The sequence below is a fragment of the Aythya fuligula genome, chromosome 1 (genome assembly GCF_009819795.1).
Source record: "Aythya fuligula isolate bAytFul2 chromosome 1, bAytFul2.pri, whole genome shotgun sequence".
In the NCBI taxonomy this organism is placed as follows: domain Eukaryota; kingdom Metazoa; phylum Chordata; class Aves; order Anseriformes; family Anatidae; genus Aythya; species Aythya fuligula.
Genome location: NC_045559.1, coordinates 181960396 through 181988310, shown reverse-complemented (window position 1 = coordinate 181988310; position 27915 = coordinate 181960396). Strand labels below are relative to the sequence as shown.

The 27915-nt window shown below is 39.2% G+C and overlaps 1 protein-coding gene across 1 annotated transcript; it reads right to left on the bottom strand.

Moving 5' to 3' along the window:
* On the bottom strand, window positions 1-27642 carry LOC116501412 (coiled-coil domain-containing protein 169-like). The gene is given in 10 exon segments (XM_032206992.1): window positions 1-107; window positions 3792-3868; window positions 6509-6562; window positions 6762-6860; window positions 18958-18998; window positions 19092-19202; window positions 19682-19764; window positions 24429-24507; window positions 24510-24615; window positions 27532-27642. Coding segments are annotated over 10 exon segments (864 nt in total). The 3' UTR covers window positions 1-4.
* Between the last annotated feature and the right edge of the window lie 273 nt (window positions 27643-27915).

Genomic DNA, 27915 nt, shown 5'->3' with positions numbered 1-27915 from the left:
TAAATCAGTGCTTTAGTTTTGGAAGCTGCTTCACTCCTACAGTCTTTTTTATCTGTCCTTTTTGAGGATTAACCATCTTCGGGTTTTGTAGAATGCCGCATCTCTCTCTGAAATAAAATGGGTGAAGTTAGCCGTCAAATGTCACACTTGCTGTAAGCTTTACTGCTAGAAATTTGCATGCTTATTATATTAGCATAACTGATTATTATGGTGAATTAATAACTCTGAGAGGAGAAAAAACAAGCATATTTCTAGGTTTGAGGGCTAGCAGAGCATTTAATTATTCTGCATTCTAAACCAATCTTCATCTCATGATTCCTGACTACTTCCTGTTATCCAAATGATGGCATTTGAAGAACACGAACAGAATACTAAACATCTGCACTAAGACAAAGCTAAAAGGAGCCATTTTCATCAGTTGCACAATCCCCATCAAGAAATGGAAAACCCCTCCCTGTAGATGCAGTCACAGTTCTCCGCAGGTGTTTCAGCCTGTGGCCATTCTCTCGAGCCCAGGATCATACATGTGAACTGCTGGTAGCAGGCTTCTGAAGTGGTGCTCATCAGAGACACATATGCCACCTAGGTGAAACCTACCAGAGCTGTTTTCATCTTGATCTAAGAGAAATCAGTGGGTATGTAAGCACATCTCCAGGGGTGAAATGGCGATTCCACAAACTGGAAGGCTCGCTCTCATGACCGAGCAGCATGCATCTCTACACAGAGCATCTTTGTTTCTCTCCCTGCTCATCACTGAAGTAGACACAAGCACTTCATGTACTCCAGTGGCAATATACGGGGTTTCAGTGCCTCTCAAGTAATAGGCATTCTGAAGTAAAACATATCACACCCCCACATCTTTACATTCATGATGATAGCCAGAGAAATGTTTTGTTATGTGGTAGAAGTTGTGATGACACAAACTGTGCAAGCTTCAAATTTCTGGGCAAACAGCCAAGTAAGCTGTCCCTAAGGCTCCCTGGTTTTCTTGAGACCAACACTTCTTTTGTTCCAGCTCTTGCAAGCAGCCACAGCCTTGAAGGGAGAGCTGGCCCCGCAGAGATACGGAGCTGCAAGATTGGGAGCTTGGCAGACCAGAACCCAAGGCTTTGGTTTGCTAAATAACCAAGTGACAATTCAGACTAGGACCAACTGATTACGCAAAGTCAAAAAAACACTGCAGAGCTGGAGCAAGCATATATCCGTGTGGAATTCTGTATGCAGCAAAACCTCTTTCCGCTGAGAACCAGCTGGACTTATGCCAGCTGCAAGCCAGAAGCCAGGCAGTTGCAGCCATGGCAGTGCTGGAACTCAGCTAAAGGCCCTGCAATATGCCTCAGTGTAACAGTAAGGGCTCAGGGTGACATTAAATTGGCTGCTCAGACTACGTCAGACACTTAAGTCATCAAGATATCCATGTTTTTTTCCCAGTTGCCATCTTATCTATTTTTTTGGTGTACTGTGCAATACAATAAAAAATGACCTCTCTCAAGCTTGCCTTCTGTATTTGGATGGCCAGGGGACAGAATGCATCAACAATTAGTGTTCACAATTAATCTGAAAAAATATTACAGTGTTGTTTTAATATATGGACGGGGTTTTCTGTATCTGTACCTAGAGTTAAAACAAACATTAAACATTGTTTCTTGGTATGTTTTGAAATCCAGTGAAGACAGGTGTTTTCTGAAAGGCTAATAGAAGAACTCTGGACAGAAAAAAGATCAAATTATTCTCAAGAACAGTTTATTTTCAGTCACACCTATTTCCTCTTACTTGGATTAAGTTATTCTCATTAATGTCAGCTTGAATGAACAACCTTCAGGCAGTAAATCAAAACATAATTAAAAAGGAATAATATAGCAGTGACTGTAATAACTGTGATGATTGAGGGGCATTTACCTGTATCAAGCATTTAAAATACAAATCCCCATTCTTATATCTGTGTTGTATACTAAGACCAAAGCTTGAGGTAATAGTTTTATAGTTTAATAGTTTTCACTGGTCACAGAAGCCAATGTTTTGCAAACTAGATCCTTCACTACTATGGACAATTTAAAAGATGATTGTGTATAAAGTACTTTGAAGTTAAAAAAGAAAAACCTCTGAGAGAAAGTGGATGGAAAATGGGTATTTGGTTACAATATGCATCCTTTGAGACCAGCAGTCACAGGAAACCTTATTTTCTTTTGTTTGATATAAAGAAAATTAGAGAAACCCGCGGTCATATAATTTCAGGTAAGCAATGGTATGCTAAAATAAATTAATTAAACCCACAACAAAATCACAGTTCATTGTTAACCCTCAGAAAATCTCAGCATCTGGGTGATGATATTTAATCTCCCAGCAAAGACAGTAAATTCTCCTAATTCTAACTTCCTGACCTCTTTCACATGGGCTATGTTAAACAGTGGTGGTTTCACACCAATGGCTACCTGAGCATCACAATCGCTCTCTCACTCCCTCTCCTCAGAAGAAAAGGGAGAGAAAATACAATGGAAAAAGCTCATGTTGAGATAAAGACGGGGAGATCACTCCCCAGTTACTGTCACTGGCCGGAGCTGTCCCTGATCTGACATGGGGCAGCTGCTGGCCTCTTCTCACAGAGGCCACCCTTGCAGCCCCCTCACTACCAAAATTTTGCCGCATAAACCCAATACATAAGCATCACTGGGTCCAGAAGCAACATGCTGGATATATATGGGGAACCTCAGACCCACATAGTGCTTTTTCTGTATTGAGAAACTTCAGTTAGAGACATTAATTCATATTGTACTATGTTAATTCATATTCTACTAAAATCCTCCTCTGGAGCATGAAAATCCACTGTTCCAATTCGAAATCCTGTTATTCTGTGCTTACAGAGAATGAAAGGATAAAGCAGGTAAGCAAATACGCATACACAATTTCATGCTTATAATTTACTCATTACATTTTTAGATGCTCTCAGTATGTATTGTGGATGCTAGTATTAATAATATAGGTAAGTGGGTTCATGGAACAGTATTTATTGTGAGATGCTAAATACATAGAAACCATATTAGCTCAGGAAGTCTTCAAACAGAAAATGTTTGGGAGAGTTCCAAAAGCAAACATTTTATCTGCCTGCCCTGATTTTACACACTGTTGTAGGCATCTACTTATGGTGACTGGAGGCAGGATACTGGGTTCAACACACTTCCGATGTGATTCCCTGTATTCTTCATACTTTATATTCTTAATATTTTCTGTTCAGTTAAAAAATAAATCTCCCCTGATTTCAAGCATTCTCAGAAGCACTACAATCAGAAATTAATTTTATTTCTCTACAGCTCAGAACAGGTGGGCTCGTCTCACATTTAAATTTCTAACCCATATAACTAAACAGAAATCTGTTGAACAATTAAACCTTCTTATGTTGCCAACTAAAATCACTCACATTATCATCCTAAAAAGCCTTACAGTCTCTACGGACTAAAAAGCACCAGGCTAGGCAATTATTTAATTGAATTACTCTTAATGGATTAAAGAGTACTCTTGCTGTCCCCAGTCCTGCAAGTAATAAGGAAAAAAATTAGACCTTTTTAATACAGGTTGAAAGGGAAAAACATCAGAGGGCTTGCTAGATTTTAGAGAAGCCACTTAAATATATCTATTTTCAATCATGCAACATACTTAGTATTAAATAAAACAGATTGAAAAGCAGTATCAAAAATGATGTTAAGATTACTATTTTATCATTAGAATTATGTTTAGTGATATTTAACATGAACAGAGAATTGCACCAGAAAAAGAGCGAATATGAATAAATTTACCTCTGTATCTGGCTTTCTCCCTTGACTCTCAGAGCATCTGCTTTTTGCCTTTCAACAACTGTAAGTGTAGATGAAGTCTGCAATAGCCAAAGTTTTACAAAGCAAGTTAAATCCTAATCATAATCACAGTCAATACAGTCAAATATTTTCAAACTGACTTTGACCAATTCTAGTCTTACTGCCACAAAATACTTTAAGCACATATTAGACCAATGCCTTGTTGATTTGGGGGAACAGAGCACATGCCAAAATTCCTTGCCACACAGAAGTATCTGGATAATCAGAGACTATGTGATTTAAAATTAGCCTATTTTTGGTTATACCGCCTTGAATTCCATATTCTCAATGAAGAAGCACTATGTTTCTAACATACTTTTCTGAATGGGATACAAAATGTACTAAATTGTAGTGATTTAGTTGGACTTTTGAATGATTAAAGTATTAATTAAGAACAGGTACTACTTGAAAAACAGCACAGCATGGAAATCTCTGCATACTCTGGAGGTCACGACAACATTTCTGGACATGCTGAAAACAACAGTTGCTACCCTTGGAATTGCATTTAACAGAATCTGAGCAGGATTAAATCAGTTGCTTCTGCTGCTCCTTAGCTCATGGTGTTTCCTCCTCACCCAGCGCTTGCTGCTTTTCCAGCTGCCTTTACTAGAACTACCTCTCAGAGGTTCGGCTATGCCAAGGTCAGAGAAACAGAAAATGCTGCAGGTGTGGGGCTTGTCTGGCTGCCACGCACACTTGAGTGTCTAGCACAAGCAAATCGAATTTTCTCAGCCTCTTTAAAACAGGTCCATCAGGAACATACAATAACTGCGTGGTAATCATGACATACCACGTGCCAGCTATACCAGGCCAGTGAAGACTTCTGAAAGCCTAGGACTAGATTTTGGAGCTACCTAAAGAAGATTCAAGATCTGGATTATTTAAACATTACATTTTACAAGATGTGTGAAAACATCCTGCACTTACCAGAAACAAAAAAATAATTAGCACTGAAGAGAAGCAAGTCTCACTGGTTATGGACAATGGTTTCTGCTATGTTTCCACCTATATAATGCATTAGGCAAGCATTCCTGACCCAGTCACAACAAAGTCAGCAACTGAAGACAGGTAGATTAACCTGAAGATGATTATTTTCATGGACCTATTAGAATGAATCCAGAGGAGGGCCACAAGGATGATCAGAGGGCTGGAGCACCTCTGCTACGAAGACAAACTGAAGGAGTTGGGGTTGTTCAGCCGGGAGAAGAGAAGGATCCAGAGAGACCTTATAGCAGCCTTCCAGTACCTACAGGGGGCCTATAGGAAAGCTGGGGAGGGACTCCTTGTCAGAGGGTACAGTGGTAGGACAAGGGGGAATGACTTTAAACTAAAAGAGGGGAGGTTTAGATTAGACATTAGAAAGAAGTGCTTCCCTCAGAGGCCCTGGCACAGGTTGCCCAGAGAAGCTGTGGATGCCCCATCCCTGGAGGTGTTCAAGGCCAGGTTGGATGGGGCTTTGGGCAACCTGGTCTGCTGGGAGGTGTCCCTGCCCATGGCAGGGGGTTGGAGTTAGGTGGTTTTTAAGGTCCCTTCCAACCCAAACCATTCTATGGTTCTATGAATTGCCCCCACATGGTTCTGATATCATGGCATTGAGTACAGAAAATGTAGTACATGAGTCCCAAATGCCCTACTTAAGCAACATGCCACTGCATATGCCTCACTTCAAACGGTCTTTCATGCATGTTTAAGTGCTTTTCTGGGCAGCCCAACATATATGCTATTGCATATAGTAATGAAAATATCTTTTTACGCAGCACCTTCTTCCTCCAACAGTTCCCAGCTTCACTGATAATATATTACAGTTATCAGTCTGGACTTCTTTGTTTAATTCTGGAGAAGTTAGCTTGAGAAATTCTTTCAGATTATCTAAAGCGGCAATGAACCACATAAGAGAATCACTTGCCCACTGTGCCCACATGGAAACACTGCTAATTACAGCCTTTCACTCCAGTTAGCTATGACAGGGATTACATGACAGTCATTCCTGAATATCACACTAAGCTATTACTTCCACATTATTCAGGAATTAAGAGTGTGTTTGTTTTTTTTTTCACAACAAGAAGCACCAGAAATCTTTACAGGTTCCCTGCAGGTTGTAATATCGACTTTTATGTATTACATAATTTGCAGCAATAAAATTTAACTTCTGAGTTCATAAAAACAAGAAACCTTATCTTTTATCTTGTAAATTTAATTGAAATATGTACTGTATTGTCATGCTGAATTGGCTGGATAGCTTGTCCTTAAAAGACAAAAAAGGAAATACGAAAAAAGGGGGTGACACTGCTCCTAATAATTTGGTTCTGTTCTTCAACTGAAACATCAAACTGAGCCACAGAAGTCTTGTGACTATTGGATGGACAAGCAAGTATCAGCAGATTGCTTCAGCTTTCTCAGTTAAGGGCACTTTGACTATCCTTGGAAGCAATGAAACTATAATTGATACAAAAGCAAAAATGGATATAAAAATAAAATAAATTGAGTAATCCATCATTCCTAGCTCTTAAACATTTTAAAAAGCAATTTTTATAATGAATTTGGAAGATGAATGAAGTGATAACAGACCTTTAGCTCATGGCATTAACAGATGCTATTGCTATATTAAGAGAGCATCAAGATTTTAAAAATGTACTGAGTCACACAGGTTTTTTGCTTACCTGTAAGATCTCTGAGAGGTACATGCGCCGCTCATCATTAGCTTTGTGGTAAGCCTGTGTTTAAAATAAGCAAAACAGGCTACTAGTAAGCAAAATACTTAAAAAGCTGAATCATACAGGAAGAAACAAATACAGAGCAGAGCTTTTTCCAGTGACATATTTTGGGGAATTATTCTATTGTGTGTTGCACACACATTGTCTGTCAGACAGCGTAACAGCTTTTATAGACTAGATTCATACAGTGATTACAAACCTTTGCCTCTTGTTCCAGTCTAAGTTCATAATCTTTTAGCTGATTCTGGAGACTTTTCTTCTCTTCTTCTAGTTGTTTAAGAACCTCCTTCAAGGAACCCTGTGGTTATAGTAAATAAAACAAATATTTCCATTCTATGTAAAGACATCACCATTACAGCCCTTATTCTTCAGGCATTGTGATGCTTGTCGCTGTATTTGCTTCTTGTGCACTTTTTGTTTACAAGGTTCTGGCTGGCACACCACAGAGACAAAAGCAATTAACCATATGTTACAATTATCAGTTGTGAACTGCACATTTCCAGTGCTTTAAAATTCTACAAATAACAGTTTTCCACTCTTGTGGGCCTTGTTGGGTAAGCACAGTCACTTTGTTGTGACCAGCCAGAACTGCTCCCTACTTCAACCAAAGTTCACTCTCATGGTTACTTTTCTAAAGGAGGAAGATTTCAGATCCCACCTGCACATCCATCTTCAAACTACTTGCCAAGGGAGCTGCTGGAATGGCTGGAGAAGTACAGGGAATGTCAGTAGTAACCCAAAAGAACTTGGCTAGAAAGCAGTATTTTGGAGAGTATTTTGTTTATTTGTTTCCCTCCAAAATGTGGAGCCATTTACCTTGTGTACAACTGGGTTCTGTGGGAGTAACCATGACAGAGTCCACTCTTGGTTACCCGCACTGGCCTGTTCTCTGTAGTGCAGTCAGAACACACACCCAAGTGGGACCTCCGCCATTTCTACCACAGGAAACTGGTTCTTGTAATCCCTTTCATAAATTGATCCACTCCATCCAGTAGGTACATTCTTATCAGGAGGTTTAAATAGACTAATTTCTTAAATTTCTTGCCTCAGATTATTCAAGGTAAGCTTATAACTGTTTGCTATTGTACTGCAGTTATATTTAAGGTAACTGCTCTTCTTGGTGTTATACAGAGAAACCAGGAATGTCTTATTTCAATGTTCATTTTACTTGCTTTTAAAAGTGGTCTCTCACGCAGCAGCCTCTCCTTTCATCAGATCATCACATAGAATCATAGAATCATAGAATATCCTGAGTTGGAAGGGACCCTTAAGGATCATCAAGTCCAACTCTTGACACCGCACAGGTCTACCCAAAAGTTCAGACCATGTGCCTAAGTTCACAGTCCAATCTTTTCTTAAATTCAGACAGGCTCGGTGCAGTGACCACTTCCCTGGGGAGCCTGTTCCAGTGTGCAACCACCCTCTCTGTGAAGAACCCCCTCCTGACGTCCAGCCTATCACAGTAGCCCTTTGTACACCAGCTGGAGCCCACACTTAGACTTGGAGAGCAGAGCCATACTGGAGCATGCAGTACTCCAGAAGCCTTAACAATGTCAATAATGCTTCTTTATCTGTATAGAGAAACGTTAAGATTGCATTTTCCTTTTTCACAGCTGCATGGTGATGGCTTACAGTCAACATGAGATCAAATACAATACCTCTCTATACCCTCAATAGATTCTCCACTGCAGCTGTGTCCAGGTGATCAGCTCTCAATTCATAACAGAATTTGTTTACTACTTCCTCAGTCCTTTGGTCTATACTATTAAATTTAAAACCCATTTTTAATAGCTTACTCTTCCATGTCATTCTCTTTCTAAACAACATCCAGATACCTATTATATTACATAATTGGTATCAGGAGAAAATGTTGTGATTTATTTCTATGTTGTATATCAAGGTCATGCATAACATGCTGAGATTAGTCCCAAACCCAGTCATGGAAGAACTCTGCTTGTACTCTCCCAGCAGCCTCCTATCCACTATTATGTTCCATTTGCCAGCTCCTTACACCTTCAACAAATTGATTAATTATCACTGTCTCCAAACTAATCAGCCACTTCCCATGCGACATGGTATCTTTAGTAGAAGTCACGGTAAACAGAATTACTGTATTTATCCTGACAACAAATCTATTGTCTCATCACAAAAAGTTAACAGGTTTGCCTGGCACGAACCACTTTTAACAAATCTGTATTTCAATTTTGTTTTGCCCCAATTACTCCTTTATCTTACATCTAGAAAAAAAAATGCTATTATTTAATGCACACAGTACTACCATCCACAGCTTTATTAAAACCACTTGCTATCAGATCTGTAATGTAGCCAGACAGTTCTCTCAAAATCCTAAAGTAGAGATTACCCATTTCCCTCAATTTAAACCTAACCAGCTCCTTGAGTTTTCCTTAGGATTTGGTTACTGCTATTTCTTCCACATACTTGCTGACATTAGCTAGCTCTTTCTTTGTCCTGCATTTTTTATAATTTCTGCCCTTATTGAAAGCTTAGGCAATATATATACATGTATATATAATGTTTAAATTAAAACAAATAAATTTATGATGACTAGGTCTGATAATTTTATGACTGGCTTTTCTATAATGTTCTTGTAGATTTTCCAAATCTAAAATAGAATTCTCTCCTTTTTAGCCAGCATTTTCTGATAAAATGTGCTAGCACAACCACTGAGATCTGTGCCTCATCATTACTAGCGCTTGGTTTTAGTCTTTATTTACAAGCATCACATGTGATAGCAGTTTCTGGAAACAGTCATCTAATGATACGATATCCAAATTCATAACCATCCAAATATTATATTCATATATATATTTGATGGCATGGGCAGGATTCACTCTGAGGTGAGAATATCTACATTTGGGAGTCCGCATGTGAACTAAGCTCCTGCTAGGAGTCACAGTCAGCACAATCAGTGATGCTCAGAGTCATTCAGCTGAGCAGTTACAATTCAGCTGTCCTTGGAGATGCCGTAGGGCGTCCGAGACATCTGTATGTGGCAGATATGATACACGGGTTACAGGAGACATGTACCCTTCTGAAGCAGCAGTGGGCTATTCTGTACTGAAATGCCTGCAAGTCTCTGCTTACACAACTATTCCATCAAAGATACCTACTGAGATGAATTTAGATACCTATCTCTATACCAAGCTGACTGTATCAACGAGACTTCCACTGCCTGTACTAGGAACTAAAGATCTAGCTAAGTAAACAACTACATATAGACAAGAAAATACTGGTGTCCTAACATTTAAGTGATTCATGTTGCTTCAGTATGTATTTCAATACTATTGGCAAATATTATTGTGATAAAAATGTGTTTTCCTATCCTTCCTCCAGATGATTTAATTCAAACAGATGATGAAGAAAGAATTTACAAACATGTAAAAGTCTCTCGTATCTGCAATGTACCACATGTACTTCTGTTTTGATCTTCCCTGAAATGTGTATCTTTAATACTTGTTATCCCATCATCTTTCCATTATCAATATATTACTTCTCATGCTCTACTTTTTTTTTCTACTTGTCTGTCTAGGCCCTCTTTGTAAAAGAAGGATCTGTTTCAGGATTTTATTTTATTTTTTTATTTCTAACTGCAGCATCTTTTTAGCCAGAATAGCTGAACTCTTTTACTTTCTGTACTGACTACCTGACCATTGTCTTAGCAGTATCAGTTATTCTTCTCACTGACATAAAACATTGCAATGCCTTTATTCACCAGATACTCATTTCCCATGTATAAAACATGTAAAGGAAAATACTAAGAACCTCTCCAAATATTCTTATCTCCTTTTTCTTGTAATTTTTTCCTACACATCATGCAAATGCCAGAAGGCTGGTATCTGTGAATAGACTGTTTCTTAGAAAGTTGTTTATAAATGTTTGCTAATGGTAAAAAAAAATTCCCAAACCCAATCTTAAGCCACATGTTGGCCTTTATTTTATTGTTACGATTGTTGCTCTCTATCTCTCGGTCAGCACCTTGGTCTTTTGGGCATCCATTCAGCCTGGCAGTCTTCTTTGGCTTGTTTCATAGTGAACTTGAAAATGTCCTTTGCCATTACACAAAAGATTATGTCATTCTTATAACAGCGTTTTCACCTCAGGTCCATAGCTTACATCCTTGATTCTGGACATCATCAAACCATTCTATTTTCTATATCAGTAAAGTGACATTCTTACCAATGGTTTCTAACAGATGGCCACCATACACATCTGCCAGTTCAAAATCTCCAGTCTCCTCCTTTCTAGTATGTGCAGATTGCTCCATCTTTTCTTCTCTTTCATAATTTTCTGTATATCACATTACTTATTCATTTCCAAACTTTATTTTTCACAAAACTATTTCTGGCTGTTACTGAGATTTCCCCAGGAATGATTTTCATTAAAGTCAAGATTTTGCAGGAGCATAGGAAAAGACACGGTGCGTTAAAACGTGTTGCCAAGAGAGGATAACCCCTCCCACTGTTCAAAAAAAGAGATACAGAAGAGCTGTATCTTTCAAGAATGTTTCACACATGACTGAACTGTTACTAACTTTAATCTGTTACAACAGACACACTGGAGAACTGAAAAGAATTTGGTTTTTCTTTTTTTTTCTTTTTTTTTCCTAATTAACACAGAAGTACCTTGGATGCAGATGACACCTTTGTCCTAATACTGAAGGCTCCTATATTGAATAGTTAATGTTGGCCAATTCAAGGACAGAAAGAAAGCTGCAGATTAAAGAGAAGATTTGGCTAAATTCCACTAGGGTCATGTGCTTTTTCATTACATCAGTGTCTGTGCAGAATTTTTAAAAAAGACCAATAGCAAAGGCCTCAGCACGGTCAAGCTGGGAAAACTAACTTTTTTGGTCTTACTGACCTGCTTACACATTAAAGATTACAACCACATGACAATATACTTTTGTACAACGTATTTTGTACCCCCACAGTAAGCTGAAACACAATAAACACAGAAGTTCATGCAGTTCTCCAAATTTCTGCTCTGTAAATCCACATCCCACTACTTATTTCCTCACAAGACCATCCATCAGTGCTCTGTAAGATAGCAAGCATGGTGCTGCAGCTGTGAGTCACAACAGAGCTATTGGGTATCTCCTCAATGATGGTATCAGTCTAACTTCTTTGAGCTCTTTCACCTCAAAAGCAAACTACTTTTAGATCTTTTTTCATTTAACCTTTTCAGAAGTGCTATCTATTTTTTGCTGCCAATGCAGCTGGTCCAGTGCAGATGCCTGGGCACTCATTCAGCTCTGGAGCAAGGATGAGATCCAACTGCAAGCAAACTGTGTACTACACCATGGCTTTTGATGAGCAAGTAGACAGAAATAAGTTGTTGATGTGACTACAGTATACAGTTATCATTTCTACAGAATCTGTGTGCCCCCGGAGAAATAGGAAAGTGAAACTGCTCCCTGTTTACAGATTGGGAAGAGAAACACAAAACCAAAACAGGACTAGCATCTAAATTACACTTCAAGCAGAAATTAACATCCCAAAGCAGTCTATGCAATGTCTTACATTCTTCACTTCTGGTGTTGTCATAAAACTTAGGTCAGCATCTGAACTGTTGCTATTCTAACTTCCCCAAAGAACAAACTTAATCAAGGTGCTTAGTTTTCTGCTGAAAGTCTTTACAGAGTCTCAAAGCAAAGTTTTTTGGTGGTCCCGGTTGTGTCCCACCAGGGCACAATGTGATAAGCATGCTCTATCTATATTACATGAGGAATGATTTATCTTCTGCCTAAAAGTCTAAAAATTAACTCACAAAGGAATTAGAAGGCTGACATTTTAGTTCTCTGCCACTCTGAGAGCTTTAATTGACAGCACCTCACATCCGGAGAGAACCCTTGCCATGTTGAGATAATTGTTGAAGCCAAGCTGCTCACCAGTCAGGAAAACAAAACTTACAGGGATGGAAAAGGAACAAGTGAAAATGGATGCAAGGCCATGCATACTTCTGGAAAGCAGACAGGATTTCAAACACAGTTCTTCTGCATTTCTTACCACCTTTCCAACAGTCTTTCATCTCTATTATGCACTGTTGTGAATCCCAGTCTATCTGCCCTTCTCAGGTTGCTAACAGCCTTCTAATTTTTGTTCCTGGGTCCAGGCACCTAACAGACACTGTAGAGGTCAGTTACAGCAATACTCAAGTTCTTACGTGAATCTAGCCAGATATCTGTTCCTACTCAAATAATAAAACTCTCCAAGTCCCCAGATATTATAGAAGGTAATTTCAAAAACAGACATAATAAAATTTTCGGTGGTACAACTTCGGACAGGTCCTAGGGACCCATGTGAATAAAGACTTGTTGTAAGTTACCTCCTCCCTTACGGTCAAGGCAGTAACTCAGTAACTAGCTGAGGGCTTATATACCTGAAGTCTTTAGCTCCTGCACACCAGCATATGAACTCTGCCAAACCATTAAGGACTGGTTTTCCCTTTCCTGAATTCTATGGGAAGCGAACACCAAAAAAATAAAAAATAATAAATAATAAAAAATAATAAATAAAAAATAATTGAAACAGATTCAATTCTCTGTGCTTATGGTTATACAATCAGCTTACTGCTTAACAGAGTCAAACAATACAAGAGCAAAAGCTCCCAGAAAGCAGAGCTTACAGCATACAGTAACACCAACTTGTACCAGAGCTCTAGGAGGAGCACAGAACAGCCTCAATACAAAGCAAGGCCCAGTGAGAGCTCAAGGGAACTAGAAGGAGCCCTCCCCCCCCAGCAATGCAGCACTCTCCCAGAAGAAATTGCCAACTAGACTCCAGGATAAGCCAGTAAGATAAATTCTGAAAAAGATTATTTAGAATTCAAATGACTTATTCCTGGTATTGCTTTAACTGAGTATTGAAATATTGTTTTAAGTCAGATTTTTTGCAGGTTCTTCTACTGAGCCTTGAATAGCTGGACAATGTATCTCTAAAAGGGAGACGTAAGCTGACTAAGGGATTTAACCTGAATTTAAGATTCTTAGTTTTCATTAAGTTGCCTATGTCAAGCCCCTCTCAGCAATCTGGTAAGCTAAAAGACACACTGCGATTTTAAATGAATACTTTCTTTCTGTAAAGGAATTTTGCAGGGCTTAGCAAGATGCACTCTCAGAGCAATGATACATTAAGTCTCGAGCCCAGCAGTGGCAAAAGCCCAGATTTTCACAAAGGGAAAACCAATTCTCCAGTTCTTTTTTTTTTTCTTTTTCCACATATTTTTCTTCTCATTCAACTGAAGTTACATATTTGGCTTAACACTTGCCAGAAAACAAAGTTGTACAGAAGGCTACTGCGGCCGAATTTTAAAGCTACACAGAAGTTATTCTCATCCTGGATTTTTCCTTGCCCTAATATCATTGGCAACAGATGTGACAATCAATAATTCTACAACGGACAAGGTGACAAATATGTGACATCATCAAGAAGCTCAAATATGCTTTCATCAGAGCTTACGCAAACTATTGATCCTTATAGCAATTTGATTCAGCTTTTTTTTTTTTTAATTATTCTCCCTGAGTTAGAACAGAAGAAATACACCTGTCAGTTGTATAGGAGAAAAAAAAATCACACAAGAAGCCTTTGCAATCCATTCTACTTCACATTTTAAATAAAATTAAGTTTTATTTAGAAAATAAACTCTCCCCCCTCCAACATTAGCAGCTGTTACCTCTTTAGTTTTACTGTAACTGAAATTAGTTTTAAGCAGATATCAATAAAGTCACTACACGTATATTGTAGCAATTACTGGAAAAATGATACATAGAAATTACGTAGCATAGCATATTCCTACATACAATATGCAGTCGATATATATGCGGTAGATACTGTAAAGGCTTCAGTAGAGGTGAAGAAAGAATCGCTGTACTTGTTTAAATGTCAAGTGCCCCCTTGTGGTTAGTATGCTCTTCTGATGTTCAAATATTCAATATATTCAAAACCAAACAGAGCTGAACTGCATGAATGCAGTGTGCTGTATGCATCACACACTGTCAAGGGCCAGGGTAAAGAGATCAGCCTGGAGACTTGTTGGCAAGTTCAAGCTCCCTCAGTGTAACCAGACGTGGGGCAGTGCTACCCATATCCTTATGCCATCAGTCTCCACAGCCTTTTTCAGAGAGGTCAGCTGCTGAACTAGGGGGGAGGAAGTTGAAACTGCTCCCTTGCTGCGGTTCAGATTGACAAAACAAGATGTTATTGGCTCCGATATGTTTCACTTACTGCCTCTCCTGCAAGGCCTTTCAGAAAAAAAAAAGCCTAGATTGTTTCATTATACATTTTCCTTGGGAGATATCCAAGGGTCCCAGTCAATCGCCAAGCCATCGCTGGAATTCCTGAACTGGCACCCAGCTGGAGAGCAGCCAGCTAATAATGTCAGTTGACTGCGAGGTTTCTCACTGATTGTTTTCTTTGAAATACCAAGTGCATTCTGCCTGTGGGAATACCACAAAGTGATCTGAGTAAAACAGTCTGCTGCTTTGTGCAAGGCCACCAGGAGGAACAATTAATGCCAACATGACAAAGAAAGGGAAAAATACAAGTCAAAAAGGTCTCCTGGAGGCATCCAAAACGCTTGTCCTAAATCGGATGAAAGGAGTAGGAATGGGAAGTCTGTGAGGAGGCAGGAGGCAGCTTAGGGCTGTCAGACCAGACTACACAACTTTCTCCAAAATACTTAGAAGCCTGACAGAGAAGACAGGATACCAGATTTGTTTTTCACACAGAGCTCTTGGTGACTTAATCCAGCAAGAACAACCAGGGCCACTTCACAGTGACTTGCTAAAGGAATTGTCAACATTTCCTATGCCATCGTGGAGTGCTGATGTTCCCTATAGGCAGTCATCAACACCTACAGAAATATAAATTCTTCGTTGCATGTTTTCGCAAACACAAGATGCCCCTCCAGTTACGTTGCCAACACCTTCTCCAGTGTGACACTGCCACATGTTCCCCTTGCACTTTCAAACTGACAGCAAAACCCTCGAGGTCGCAGTGTGAGGATTGCTGCACGTGGTCATTACGGTGTCAGAGAGGCAGCTTTGCAAAGCAAGTATCTGGCCCTTACTGTGAGAATTTTCTCAACTGTGGTGCTGGGCAGTCCTGAAAATGGTGATTTATGACTGAAACCCGGGTTCTTTGGCTAATCTTAACTAGAGCGTTGCTAAGGCAATGCTATCGGGAGTGTGCTCTTCTGAACTGATTCTGTAGTGTGCCTTTCAGTATTTGCATACTAAAGCTGCTATCTAGGGATCCTTTCTTGCTGAAATGGTGATATAAATCATTTTTTTTTTCTACTTACCCGGGAAATTAGCAGACTACATGTATTTCACCAAAACTCACTTAATGAAAAAACGTGAACAAATGAATGCACTGTGTTTAAGGGGGTAAATAAAATTCACAGCATGTTAAGCTTTAGAGAGGAGGCATTCCATCTGTAATTATTCCTGAGATAGTGTATGACATTTCTATTATTCATTGAGACATAAAGGAAATTACTGACTAAACAGTTTTCAGTGTTGCAACTCCCCTGTGCTTGTCACTGTTTAGGTTATTTTTAATCCAGCCTCAGTACAAAAAAATGCTCTTCTGTATCTTGGCTATGAAAATATGAGTGTTTGAGGTATTGAATCTGCATTTACTGTCATGTGACACCATCATTTTTTTAATAAAAAAAGTAATATCTCAAGACAGTATAAGAACTTCAGAAGGATAGTTGTATATTTATATGATTAGGGTTATTTTTAACAGCAAGGAATCATTCATCAGTAAGATTCTAATTCTAAAGTGAAATAAATGCAAACTACCTGCAACAATCATTGCAATTTATGAACACAAAATCCTCTGCCCTTCCTTTTTCCTCACTCCAGAATGTGTGTTTGTGTTCTTCTCTTTCATTCAGGTTTTTATAGTTTGCCCACTAGCAGAGTTCCTGATGACTAATCTTTTCTAATCTTTTTTTTTTTTTTTTTTTTTTTTTTTTTTTTTAAGTTTCCTGTATCGCTTGATATCAAGAAAATATTTTATCGTACCTATCTCTAAATGAGATAAATTACTCTGTGGACATGCTTCTGTTGTCTACAGTAAGACCTTAAATGACTGGCCAAGTGAGATAAATATCCTTACAACCTTTGAGATACCTCAAAAAGGACTTGCAAGTGCTATTTTATTTTCTAAAAATGTTCCTCAAAATCTACTGTCCATTGTTGTCATACTCTAGAAACTGTATCATTTTGCTGAAAAATCACTTTGCTATCTTTTCACAGAACTTCATATGCAACAGCAAGTTGAAAACTGAATATTATAATGTACTTTTCATTTAATGCACACACTCAATTTTTATATATACACACTCTCAGCATTTTTACTCTGAGCGAATGTAGATTGATGACTGGCTGCAAAGCTTTTGCTTTTCTACACCCACTCACCACATCTGCTCTTTATTCTCATCTGTGGAGAAGCTAAATATTCCCCTCTGCTTCCCTGAACAAGTCTCAAAAACATAAAATGGATTTGGATAAATCTATATGCTTAGGCACCACAAATTGATCTGTGCATTTTTTTTTTACCAATGTTTTACCTGCCAAAAGCTCTGCATTCTGCAAGAATAACTGTAAATACATTGACTGTTCTGATACCTTCAGTGAAAAAAAAAAAAAAGCAGCAAAGCCCCCAAAATACATCTGCTTTCTTCCTCTCTTTCTGTCTTCCAACAATCAAAACAAGCCAAAATGAAACATCTGACTAAATCCCTAAACACCGTGTTGTTTTTTTTTCCCTCTGGCTAGTCAACGGATGAATGTATTCACTAAACTGGAAGGGTGAAAAACTAGGAGAAAAAATATGGCATGGCACATGGGCTCTGTACTTCCCTAGGTGTAACTGTGTAAGTCCAGGCCTCTCCAAATTGTTTCCTAGATTCCTTCTGGCAGTAGGAATCTTTCAGTTCTGCTGTCATTATTTCTTTTATGGGAACAGCGATCAAACCTCTTAGAACAATAGCTGATAGGTGAAGAGGCAAGGCAGAATTTAGTAGGGATTAGAAATGTACTGAATCAGTGCAGTACAGCTGCCAATAAAGCTCACAGATTATCTAACTGGTAATGACTTTTTGGGTTCTTGGCAAGGTGTAATTGGATTGGTTAAGACAGTGTTGGAAATTCAATGGAAATAAACACTTTTAATACTGTCAGCATGTGTGCCAGTCAGTGCTTCACAGGCTGGCAGGAATAACCTTGTCTGAAGCAAACTCTGCTGTAAATTTTTTAGAGCAATGTTCTGTGCTTCAAATATAATTCCAGCTGTATTTTCTAATCAACTCCCTGACATATGCAAGCGGGATGGGAAGGATTTTGTTCTGCTATTGCTTTTAAGTGGTTGTCTAAAAAAAAAAAAAAGATCCAGCCATCTAGAAAACACCATGGAGTCTAGGACAGTACTTAAACTGGCAAGAATATTTACTACCCGAAGGCCACGGATCAGATCAGGAAGAGCAATTAATTATTCACATACTGCTTACAACAAGCAATCATTCCCACTAATATGGCATGCAGCCTCCTCTAGGCTCAGTGAACTCCCATTAATCTTCAGAATCTGAAGCACAAGAATCAGATGGAGACACTAAGAGAGGCTTTCTATGACATCTTTAAGTGCATGAGAAGTTGGAATAAAAATAAAAATCCTCAAAGCCCTGCCTTGTGATAATGGTCATTACTCCTGCTTATGCAACAAGGCATTATTACCACTTCTATATTTACTTCCCCTACTTCTAAAAATGGTTAAGAGGCAGAAAAGGTCTCAAAGTAAAATATTGCAGCAGATGACTAAGGGAAAATAGTCCTGAATCTAAATATGTTTCACTTAATTTCCTACTTCAGTTTTATTAATGGCCAAAATATTTGCTGTTTTTTTTTCCTACAATTTTCTCCTCAAGATCAAAGGAAAATGTTTTCTGCTTTGTTAAAATGCAGATGGTGAAATATGAATGTATTAAGAAATAAAAACTTATAACTGAAAACAGACACTTTGTGTGGCAAAAAATGGGGTACTTACTGTAAAATGAGGAATTTTCCTGTAACTATATTATTCAAAATGTAAGTGCAACTGTTGATATTTCTTATCACATATGATACAAAACTAGGAGTAGTGTTTGATACAGCAGAGGGTTGTGTTGCCATTCAGAGGGACCTTAACAGGTTTGCAATATGCATGCAACTGCATGCATATCTGAAACCATACAAAAGTAAGCAGGCCTGATTGCTTTGGTTTCTAGACAGGGCCACTGGTATTTTTTGTCATGGAACAGTATCAATTATACAAGTTCTTTAATTATACCGTGGGTTTGATACTTAAGCGATTGAATTCCATTGTACTCACCACAGGCATTTGATCAAAGATGCGAATAATGGACAATTTATCTACAAATAAGCAAAAGATGCAATCCGTTAATAATGATTTCAACATATAATCACTAATTCTATTGAAAAACAGTTATGGATATCTATTTCTACCTGTTGGGTTTCCACGAATAAGCTCCATTTTGCCTTTTAGAATACTAATTTGCCTTTCCAGCTGTCTATTCAATTCTACTTGCATCTCGTATCTGGTTTTCCATTCATTACCTTAAAAACAAACACAGGGTTATTCTGTTTCCCAAATTATTTTATGCGTTTTCAAATTTAAGTTAGCATTCTTTCAAACTGTTCCTACTTTGTTCTGGAGACTGAGAAACTCTCCCGTTAGTCATCCTCATAATGAGGAAGCATTCATTTGAATTACAAAACAGCTTGAAAATATAAATCAAGGGTTTTGTTTCAATGGGCTTACTGTGGCCAGAATATTAACCAACTAACTCTATGTTATCAAGTTATCCACATTATCCATTGTTTCTTCAAATAATAACAAGAGGGAAAAAAAACTAATACAAAGTATTTAGCATTCCTTAATTTCACGTTTGCAATTATCACACCTATAATAAGCGTGTTTGAAAACGAGGAACTAAAATTCCTAAATAAAAGCTTACATCTCCGTAGGGTCTACCCAAAAGAATTAAATTGTTACAATTCCTAACTGATTACAAGATTCTGTTGAATTCACTTACCTTCATCTTCAACACTGCTAAGTCTCTTTTCCAGTTCTTTTACTGTGTTTCTCAATTCAAATATTGAGTTTTCAAGCATTTGCCTATGGGTTTTGAGAAATCAATTAATTGGCTATTACATTAATCTAATTATTAAGGTAAAAAAGACTAAATCAAATGTATTTTTAGATGAAGTATCTATCAGTCTTTTCTATGTAATTACATCATCTTGCTCACTTTTTTATGTATTTTTTCTTTATAGTTACATTAACATTAATTACACTTAATGCATTATAGTGCATTAAAAACAACAGAATGCCTATTTTGTGAATAAAATTACTTCCATTACAAAACAACATAGATGTTTCCTAAAATGTAATATCTGCCCAGCAGACCATCAGCATTAAACAAATGGAGTTAATTCTTCAACTACAGGATGCCTAAGAAATTCGTTATTTGAAAAAAATAATATTTCCTTGTAGGAAAACACACTTTTTGCCCACTGATTACTTTCATATACTGCTTGGCACCTGGCATATACCTTGGATACTGGACTCTTGCTGCCTTGGATCAATGACCAGTAGCAGAATCTAGGAGAGGACTTAGATGAGAGCACAACCCACCTACCTGCACGAGAGGAAGTGCTGAATTTAAAGAAAATAAAATAAGCAGAAGGTTAATTAAAGGTAATTCAAGTAAGTTTTCAGTGCAAGAAAGACACTGGAGGACAGAAACCTCTAAAGGCAGAGAAGAACTGCATCTTCCAATCTCTTGTTGCTCTAATGCTGTTGTTCCCTACCAACTTTAAATTAGAGAGGGGGTCACAGGCAAACAAAGAATGAAAGTATGGATAACATACTGGAGACAGAAGAGGTTATGGTGAAAGTCCCACCAAAGACAGAGCTGAAATACACGAGTCAGAAAGCTTAGGTGCAGGAAAAACAGAGGAAATCTGTTTGCTGCTGCTTATTTGCTTCCACTCCAAATGGAAGACGCAGATGGCTAGGAAGAAGGAAGACAAAATCTTATTATATTGTTGGTATCATTCCAGTACAAATGGATATGGCTTCCTTAAAGCAGATTTCTGTCAAACTTAGTGCTTGGAAAAGAGGAAATTGGGGTGATGGTGAGTGTTAAAACGGCACTTTTGGAAGGAAGGAACCCTGGAAGTTAGACACAGTCAAAGCTGTAATTAGAGCTGAGCTGTAACCAAATTTAATTAATTCTTCCTCTTCAAGAAAACCCTAAATAGGTGCTTTGATAGATGCAGGGTAGCATAATAGAAATGAGTTATTTAGATCCAGTGCTTTCAGTTTTTAATTTCTGTTATCATTCCAAGACTACGCACAATATTTCTCAGAAGTTAGATTGTATTCTTCTTTCTGCATCATTAGCAAAGCTGCTAGCCAACTTCCAATTATATTCCTTCTGGATGAGAATGTACACTGAAATGATAAGTTGTCAGGTGTCAGACTGTAATTGCTACACAACAGAAAACCTTACTTTCATTTGGAAACTGAAAATAATTTTTTAAAAATTGTTATTAAACATTTAATATTCCAATAGAAACTAAAAAGTATGCAAGGTAGAAGCTCTCTATTTTATTCAGTACATACGCAGTAAATTATAGTCCCTGCACTGACAGAAAAGAGACATACAAATAAACCACTTCAACCAACTTGGTAAATATGTCAGCTGTTTATTGTACTAGGAGTATGTATTTTGAATTTATGGAGGTATTTCTAATTGTGATAGGAAATGACAGCCCACACCACTTATCTGTTACTGTGAATTTGAAGCAGCTGTGTGTAGCTGCTTGTCCAGTGTCTTGGTCTGTACTTTGAGGGGCTGAGGTGTGATTTTACTGACAACCTGACATTTATTTATAACCAGACATATTCAAGGCCTATGAATCTTTCCCATGTCAGCAGACTCACAGGCATCACAGAAAAAGGTCCATAAACTCTGGAAGCTCATCAGTTTGTCATCAGGCAAACTTAACCACATGCTTGCATACTAAACAACAGGAATGTGCTTGTGAGGAAAAGGAGAAAAAAGCTGCAGTTCAGGTAAGAAGACTGAGTGAAAATAACAATTAAAAAAAAAAAATGCAGAGTTTCCTTTTAAGACAGTTTGCAGGTGTTATTTTACTTGAAAGTGACAGCCACTTAGGAAAATGGCCATTTTCCTGTACGTTTTGTTATCCAGATCTGGGTATCTGGTGCATGTATCAGCCGAAAGACAGCCTGAAGCCATTTTCTTTACTGGAGAGAGAAACCAGTGAAACATTATGGGAGAAGCTCAAGGCAAATCATCAGTTCTAGGACATCAGCTCTACAATGTGACAGACCTTTACTAGTTTGTGTAGAAGACAAAATACACAGATGCCTTCAGAATCTATGAACAGAGCAGGAACAATACTACACAGTGCAAAAGGCACCACACGAAAGAGCATATACAGCACTGAAACCCTGCCAGTCAGCAGCGTGCTGGGCAAATCCAACAGCTTTCCTTATGTGGAAAGCCACGAAAGCTGAAATCTCACAAGCTGAATTAACATGCAACCCTATCGACAAAAGTAAATCGATAGAGTAAGCTGACATGCATAAATGTATGCCTTTAAGAACTCTTTGTCTATTAAGTAGTATACTGCAGTGTTTTACATGCCTTCCCTCTCTCAGCAACATTTGCCATGACATTTCCCAAACAGAACCTGTGCTGAATCTTGATTACAGTAATTCAGTGTCAGATTTAAGCTACTGGCTTTCATTAAGCCTTTCATAGTATTATATCCACAATCATTGAGAATCAGCAGGTACTTAGGTAAAGACCCCTTCCTGACATGGATGATTCAATTTACCCTTTGAAGTAAAAAAATCCCTTCTTCACTAGAGTGGTAGGTGGGCTGTTAGCAAACTGCCTGAACGGAACAATAATCAAATAAACCAGTGAAAAGATGACAAGGGTGAGATTGCTCTGGAGGAATGCGGACATCTATCTATGAGCCAGGCAGCCTCAGCTTTCTTTATACCCAATGGAGAGAAAACTTCTTAGGGTGTGTGACTCATCTCACTCTGAAACAGCCTGCCGAAGTAGGTCAGATGAATCACACCTTCAAAGAGCCTTTTTGTATTCATAGACCATACAAGTGACTGGTTTAGATGCTGTTTTCTAACAAACCTGGTTGCTAACAGCTAGGTTGAATACATTACTTGTGAAATAGACAACAATGGTGTTGCCTATTTGCATACAGAAGACAAACATGGGAAGTAGTTGCATAATCCACCTGTAGCAGCAAGTTTTTTATTGTGTCTCTGTCATGCCATCAAAATAGAGACTTTTATTAAATATACATATTTTTTCCTTTGCTTGGCAATGGCACAGCTTTATAATGTGACTTGCACTTTGGGCACAGTCTTGCAGAACAACCTCAGGAAGTTAAGGTGCATAAAATACCCAGGTTTTCCTTAATTCAAAAAAAAAAAAAAAAAAAAAAATCAAAGCAGTGAAACAAAGCCAATATTCAGATTTTTATCTGAGAACCTACAATGTCAAGCTTGAGTATCTGGTAAACCAAAGAATTGGTTTATGCAGAGGATAATTTATGTATTACGCTGACACATAACTTACTGGTCAGGAGATTCAGAAAAAGGTCATGTGCTTACACACAGGTGTAAGCATGACCAAGCTCCTTTGTGTCCCATTTTGACCCCAGAAGCTGCCTAACCATTTTGACTCCGTTAATACTGGCTTCCCCCTTTCCACCGATGAATAGACATTTGATAAAGTCCACAATTTCAGGAATAGTTTGCAGGAATCTTCAGCCTAGAATAACCTAGACACTGAAGGAAACACCGTCTGGAGGAAAAAATCATCACGGAACCAAATGTCTCAAAATTGTATAGAAATGTAAATATTAAGGGTCTGATTTAAGGCAGCGCAAGAGCTTCTGGCATTTTCTAAATTTTAATTTATTAACATTCAAAAGGCAATAATGTTCTCTAACAGAGAAAAACATGTGACTTCCTAAGCAAACTGAAAACAAAAACAAAAAATCTTGAAATCTTTGCTGCTTAAGCAAGAGGACTAACTGGTAGCAGTAACAAGTTATCATTTTCTTTGCAGAACTGCACTAGAAGGAGATGAGCTACTTTCCCTGTAGGTATTTACTGATGGTGGAGCGATATCCAACTTGCCCGTTTAATTCCATGCTGTGGAAAAAGGTAAGAAGGCGTGTATAAAGAGCACCTCATAGCCTGTTCCATTCCCTCTTCTCCATGCCAAACAGACACGATCTGATTATGTTTATTTGGGGGTTGGTCTTTGAGGACCCAGGAGTTGGACTCCATGATCTGTGTGGGTCCCTTTCAGATATGCTATGATTCTGTGATAACCCACTTGTTACTGCACCCCAGCTCCCACCCCCCAGTCCTATTTTCCTTTTTGTTTTAATACCAGCTTCACATGTCTGAGATTATTTATCCTGTTTCTCCAAGCTCCTGGTGCCACCCGAGTCCCCTGCCCTACACCTTCTCCTCACCACCTCAACACCGAGCGACGAGGACTGACTGCCCCCACCAACCCCCCACTCACTCCCTGCCCCACACTGCGGTGCCCACCCTCCCTGCACCACCCACAGGGCGTCCCCGAGGGCGGAGAGCCGCCTGGGGCAGCGGGACCCCCGCCACACACACCCCTGTGCGGGGCTCCACCCGTGTGGAGCCCGCGGCCGCCATTTCGTGCCCGCCGCCCCGCGCCGGGCGCTCACTGCTTGCCCCGCTCCCGCTCCAGCTCCAGCGCCAGCCCCTCGGGCTCGCCGCCCTCCCTCATGGCGCCGCCGCCGTTGCGCCGGGTAACGGCCGCTGCCTGCATGGCGGCCGCCTGAGGGCGAAGGGGCCGGGGCCGAAACGCAAATATTTTTTTTTTAAAGCTTCTTGATTTTTTTTTAAGAGCTTCTTTGGGATGGAAAATAATTCCATAAATTCTCTGAGCCACATGTGAAGTGCCTACCCCTTGTAGCTTCCTTAGTAATGGTAGTCGGTGCTGTGCGCAGTTTGCAAGTGCCTAACCTGAGACATGATGGAAGATCGTAGAATAATCGGTCTTAATTGACACCGATCAGTTCAATATAGCCAACGAGCCAATATATGTTGGCTGGTGTTTTAATCTGTGTCCTATATTGGCCTGTATACAAGCCAAAACAAAATTTACAAATCTTGTAAAACAAAAAACAAAAAAACAAAACAAAACAACAAAAAAAAAACATGAAAAATGTTTGATGTTGATTTTTAAGCCAGGGATTTCAGATGCCTCCTCGTCTTTCTTAAGGCAAAGCTTCATGAGGTAGACTGAATTGATCTAATGGCCTACTGCTGCAAGGGTGGCATCACCTCTGCTGCTCTCCCTGTCACCTTCTCCATCTGCTTCAGTGCCAGCTCTGACATTCAATAACGCTTTGATAAACCCATACAGCCCATAAAAACTGGGAAAATTGGGAAAAAAAAGCATGTGGTTCTGGCTGGTTAGTGAGCTGAAATAGCTCATCAGCTGCTCAGAAAAGTACTGGCTGGTGCAAGGGATCAACTCACCAGTTCATGGGACCAAGTGCTTACTACAGAAACTTGCAATTCCCTTTCTCAGGAAGATGGGCTATAATTTTGCCTTACTGCCATGCTATGAAAGAACAAAGAGTGTAGGTTCTCATTTACTTCTGCTGTATGGTCAGCAAGCCATATATGATAATGCTAGAGCTTGTTGGATAGCAGACATGCCGCTTCCCAAGTTTAAAACAAGTTATGTATTACCATTAGTTTGTTGTAGCATAAATCAGTTGGCTCTTGTCTGTTGTGAAATATTGTGAATTTTAGCCCTAATGTGACATTGGGATGGGCCAACATGACACCTTGCTGATCCTGAAATGGCCTGGTCCTGATCCTCACGTTTAGCTGCATACACCTGCTGCTTGCCTTATGCCAGTTCAGGAACGTGTCAATCTCTATGAGCCAATTCCATTTGCTAACTAACCCAACAGAAAACCAGGAGGCAAAGAGCCAGAAAAAGCAGACAGTTTCTGGCTGGATTAGTGATCCAGTAAGATCTCCTGTGTGAGGGTAGACTGGATAATGAAAAGCCTGACTGTAAAAAGTCATTTTAATTTCATTTATCTGATATGTATTAGGGCAGGAGGTGATATTTGACAGTCTCTAGTTATAATTTATGCTATTATCTAATCAGTGAATTATCACTTCAGTTGTAGATTGAATATAAAATTATCTGAGATACCTAATCAGGAAACAAAAATTTAGACAAATACTGTACTGTAACTGCATTTAAATGTTGCTGCTTATTCTGCCTTCAGGATTTACTGAATAATACCTTTTCAAAATACATACTGAAAACATTCCAGACCAAACCAGTAATTTCAGTATTGACTTGAACTTAGGTTAGCATTCATCATAATTCAGTACACTGCCTGCAACAATAAAATCTTAACACCAAGGGAGCTAACCGGTAACCGCTCGTTACCAGGTTTTCTGAAGAACTATTGTAAGAACTGGTTCAAGAATTTAACCAGCCTAGCGAAGAGTTGTCAAACAGGAGGATATATTCAGATGTCTCAGGAAGGGCCCTGGAATCACAAGAAAGTCTGAGAGTAGAGAACACGCTGGAACTGAGGGCTGTATCCCAGCCACAGTGTACTCTGGCTGCCCCAGGAGACGCTTCTTTGACCTCCTCTCCAGGATACTTTCAGGTCCCAGCCTCAACTGAGGGATTACGAGGTGTCCTAACCTAACCAGGTGAGATCTCACGAACTAGGTCACAGAGTGCACGTAAGGATGAGCCCAGACCACACTGGTTGGCTGGGTTGGCAGAGGACAGCAAGTCTAAATATGGGCTTTGCCAGATGGTTTGGGAGTTGGAGTGGGAGAACAACAGTGTCTTGTGGACCAAGGTCATGTACGTGTAGGTTAGTACTTCATTAAGATTTTTACCAATTACTGCAGTAATTTCCTCCATTTCTTTATCCCAAATAAAGAGGTTAAAATTAGATATATGGATACCTATAAATGTATTTTTGTTGTTCTAGGGCTTGTAATGTTATTTTTGAGATTAGCATTTTTAGTAAGCATAAGAAAAGTTAGGAAACTTGATCAGCACAAGATGGTTTGAAAATGATTTTACAGTTAAATACTTATCTTCAGGCTACATGACGACAATCAACAGCTACTGTTGCTTAAAAGCAAGGTAGACCAGTTGTTGAAGGTAAACATTTGGATTATGACAAATTAATTTTGACATAGAAATACATTTAGTTATTTTCATAGCACTGATATATGTAGCATAGAGATGACTGGCTGTGTGGATAAGGGGAAACAAATGGTTATTGTGTATTTTGATTTTACCAAAGCCTTTGATGGAGTCTCCCATATCACCTTTATAGTCGAATTGATGAGATGTGGATTGCATAACTGGAAAATCAGGTTGGTGGAAAACTGGCAGGGCCTTTAGGCTGACCACCAAGTGTGGTGCTCAGCAGTATTACTGCCTGACTCCAGGATCAATACCTGACCCAATACCACTTCGTTCTTTATTACCACCTGGAAGACAGGCAGGGAACGCTCTCAGCAAGCTAGCTGCTGATCAACACATTGAGGGGAGCAGTCACTCTGCAGGAAGGTGGAACTGCCTTTTGGAGGAGATGGACAGGCCAGAGAGACAGGGTGCTGAAAGGAACTGAATGAAATCCAAAAAAAAACCACAAGGGCAAGGTCCTACAAAGTACAGGCTGGGGGCAGTGACTAGAATGCAGCTTCACAGGCAAAGATGTGGTGGTTCCTGGTGGCCAAGCTGACCCTGAGCCGGCAATTCACCTTCCAGCCAACAGCTTCCTGGGTGGCACTAGCATGATCGTAGCCGATCATGCTAGTTGATCGGTTGGCAGAGGTGGTTTTTTCATTCCACTCAGCATTGCAGGACCACATGCTGGAGTGCTTAGCTTTGTGCTCCCACACAGATCCTATGGGCTGCCAGGCCGGTCAGGGGTTGGCAGGCATGAGCGTTGTTCAACCTGGAGAAGGAAAGGCAGTAGGTCTTTGTGTGGTCAGATACCTGGAAGGAGGGTGTAGACAAAAATGAATATCCAGGCTCAGTTTGTAAGACATCTTTAAGTATAAACAGTATGCACAAGTGCACATGAAAAATTTTGACTCAATCTAAAGGAGAAATATTTGTCTTCATCAGGGTTAAACATGGCA